We start from the raw sequence: 1,440 nt of genomic DNA, 5'->3' as shown, positions 1-1,440 counted from the left end.
GTGCTTTGACAAACGTGCAGTGGGATTCAATCTCCACTCTTCCCCTTGATGAAGCTTGGCAATATTTTACCTTGCAACGTTTTCGCTGTATCGAGGACGTAGTTCTACTTTATAATGCTACTAATCACCACCGAACTCGCCCCTGGATCACAATTTACACGAAACGTGCCACGAGGAAGAAGGAAAAACTATGGAAACAACAACGAAGTACCTCGCTGTGCGGCTACCATTCTGTACATAATAGACTACAACCTCTCTAAAAACAACAAGTCCATTTAGTTAAATCTCTCGTCTTGGCTTCTATTTATTTAGTTAAGTATAATACATATTCGCTAAGCCTTTAATGTGTAGGCTTCTATGCAAATAGAAAAATCATTATGAGTTTAAGAACATGTATTCAATTATCCAAAAAAGGGGGGAGTGGGAGGACAACAACAAAAAAAATTAGGAAGTTAAACTATAAAGGATAGAAAGTTTGTGACGAAACGTAGATTATTCCAGTCATGAATGGCAGTGAAAGTGACATGAATGAGGCGAAAATTAGATTTTACTAGAGGCTTGACTAATTTAAGGGCGTGACCACGGGTGATGGTGGTAGATTTTGTGAAAAAGTCACTAGTTTCCAAATCGAGGCGGCCGTGGAAAAAGTCGTGCAAAAGGCAGATGTTGTTAATGCGATGTCTTACGGACACTGACTGAATCCGCAATGCAGCTAGACGATCAGGTGCAGAAAGTCTTGATAGGCGTTGCAGAAGCTTTGAAAAAGCATTTTGAGCCTTTTGCAGGATCTTGGCATCACCTAAGAGAGATGTAGTCCATATCGGCGATGCATAGTCATTTATCGGCAGAACTAGAGAGTTATACAACCCACGAATAAGTTTCTCCGATCGATGGTGAATATTTCGCCGAACCAGTCCAGTGGTGGATTTTAGACGCTTGCAGACTTTGTTGCATTGGCTTGAAAATTTCAACTTAGTGTCAACAAGAACCCCGACATCCTCTTCCGTCGCGAGCGAACGTATTGGGGTACCATTAATGAGGTAAACGTTGATCGGGTTATGAAGACCAAGATGAAGAACCGCACACTTATTGGCATTGAACCGCATATCATGGTCAAGTGCCCAATTCGCAACAGCGTCCAAATCGTCTTTTAGGAGAAGACAATCAGCCATATTTCGAATGCGATAGGGTAACTTAGTGTTGTCCGCGAATAAAAGGTTAATAGCATGTCACACGACAGATGGAAGCGAGTTAAAATAGACGTTAAATAATAGAAGCCCAAGAATGGAACCTTAGGGTACCCCACGCATCAAAGCACCAACAGAAGACATTTCACCGTGGAGAACCACTCTCTGTGTACGACCGCAAAGGTATGACCTCAACCATTGCCAGTGACGCCCGCTAATTCCAATGTATGCAGTAAGCCAGAGTGAGAGACAG

The 1,440-nt window shown here is 42.4% G+C and overlaps 1 protein-coding gene across 1 annotated transcript; it reads right to left on the bottom strand.

Moving 5' to 3' along the window:
• Positions 1-452: 452 nt before the first annotated feature.
• On the bottom strand, positions 453-1,172 carry LOC149691179 (uncharacterized). Its single transcript, XM_089869472.1, has one exon. The coding sequence runs from the start codon at positions 1,170-1,172 to the stop codon at positions 453-455; it is 720 nt and encodes a 239-aa protein (XP_089725598.1).
• Between the last annotated feature and the right edge of the window lie 268 nt (positions 1,173-1,440).

The sequence above is a fragment of the Phalangium opilio genome, unplaced genomic scaffold (assembly GCF_054372755.1).
Source record: "Phalangium opilio isolate 3A_F unplaced genomic scaffold, DU_Popi_V2 ptg000026l_1, whole genome shotgun sequence".
NCBI lineage: Eukaryota > Metazoa > Arthropoda > Arachnida > Opiliones > Phalangiidae > Phalangium > Phalangium opilio.
The sequence above is the reverse complement of the archived record's forward strand: the minus strand, read 5'-3'. Positions and strand labels throughout refer to the sequence as shown.

Coding starts and splice junctions, on each gene's coding strand:
- LOC149691179 (XM_089869472.1), bottom strand. CDS start 1,172: ATGGCTGATTGTCTTCTCCTAAAAGACGATTTGGACGCTGTTGCGAAT.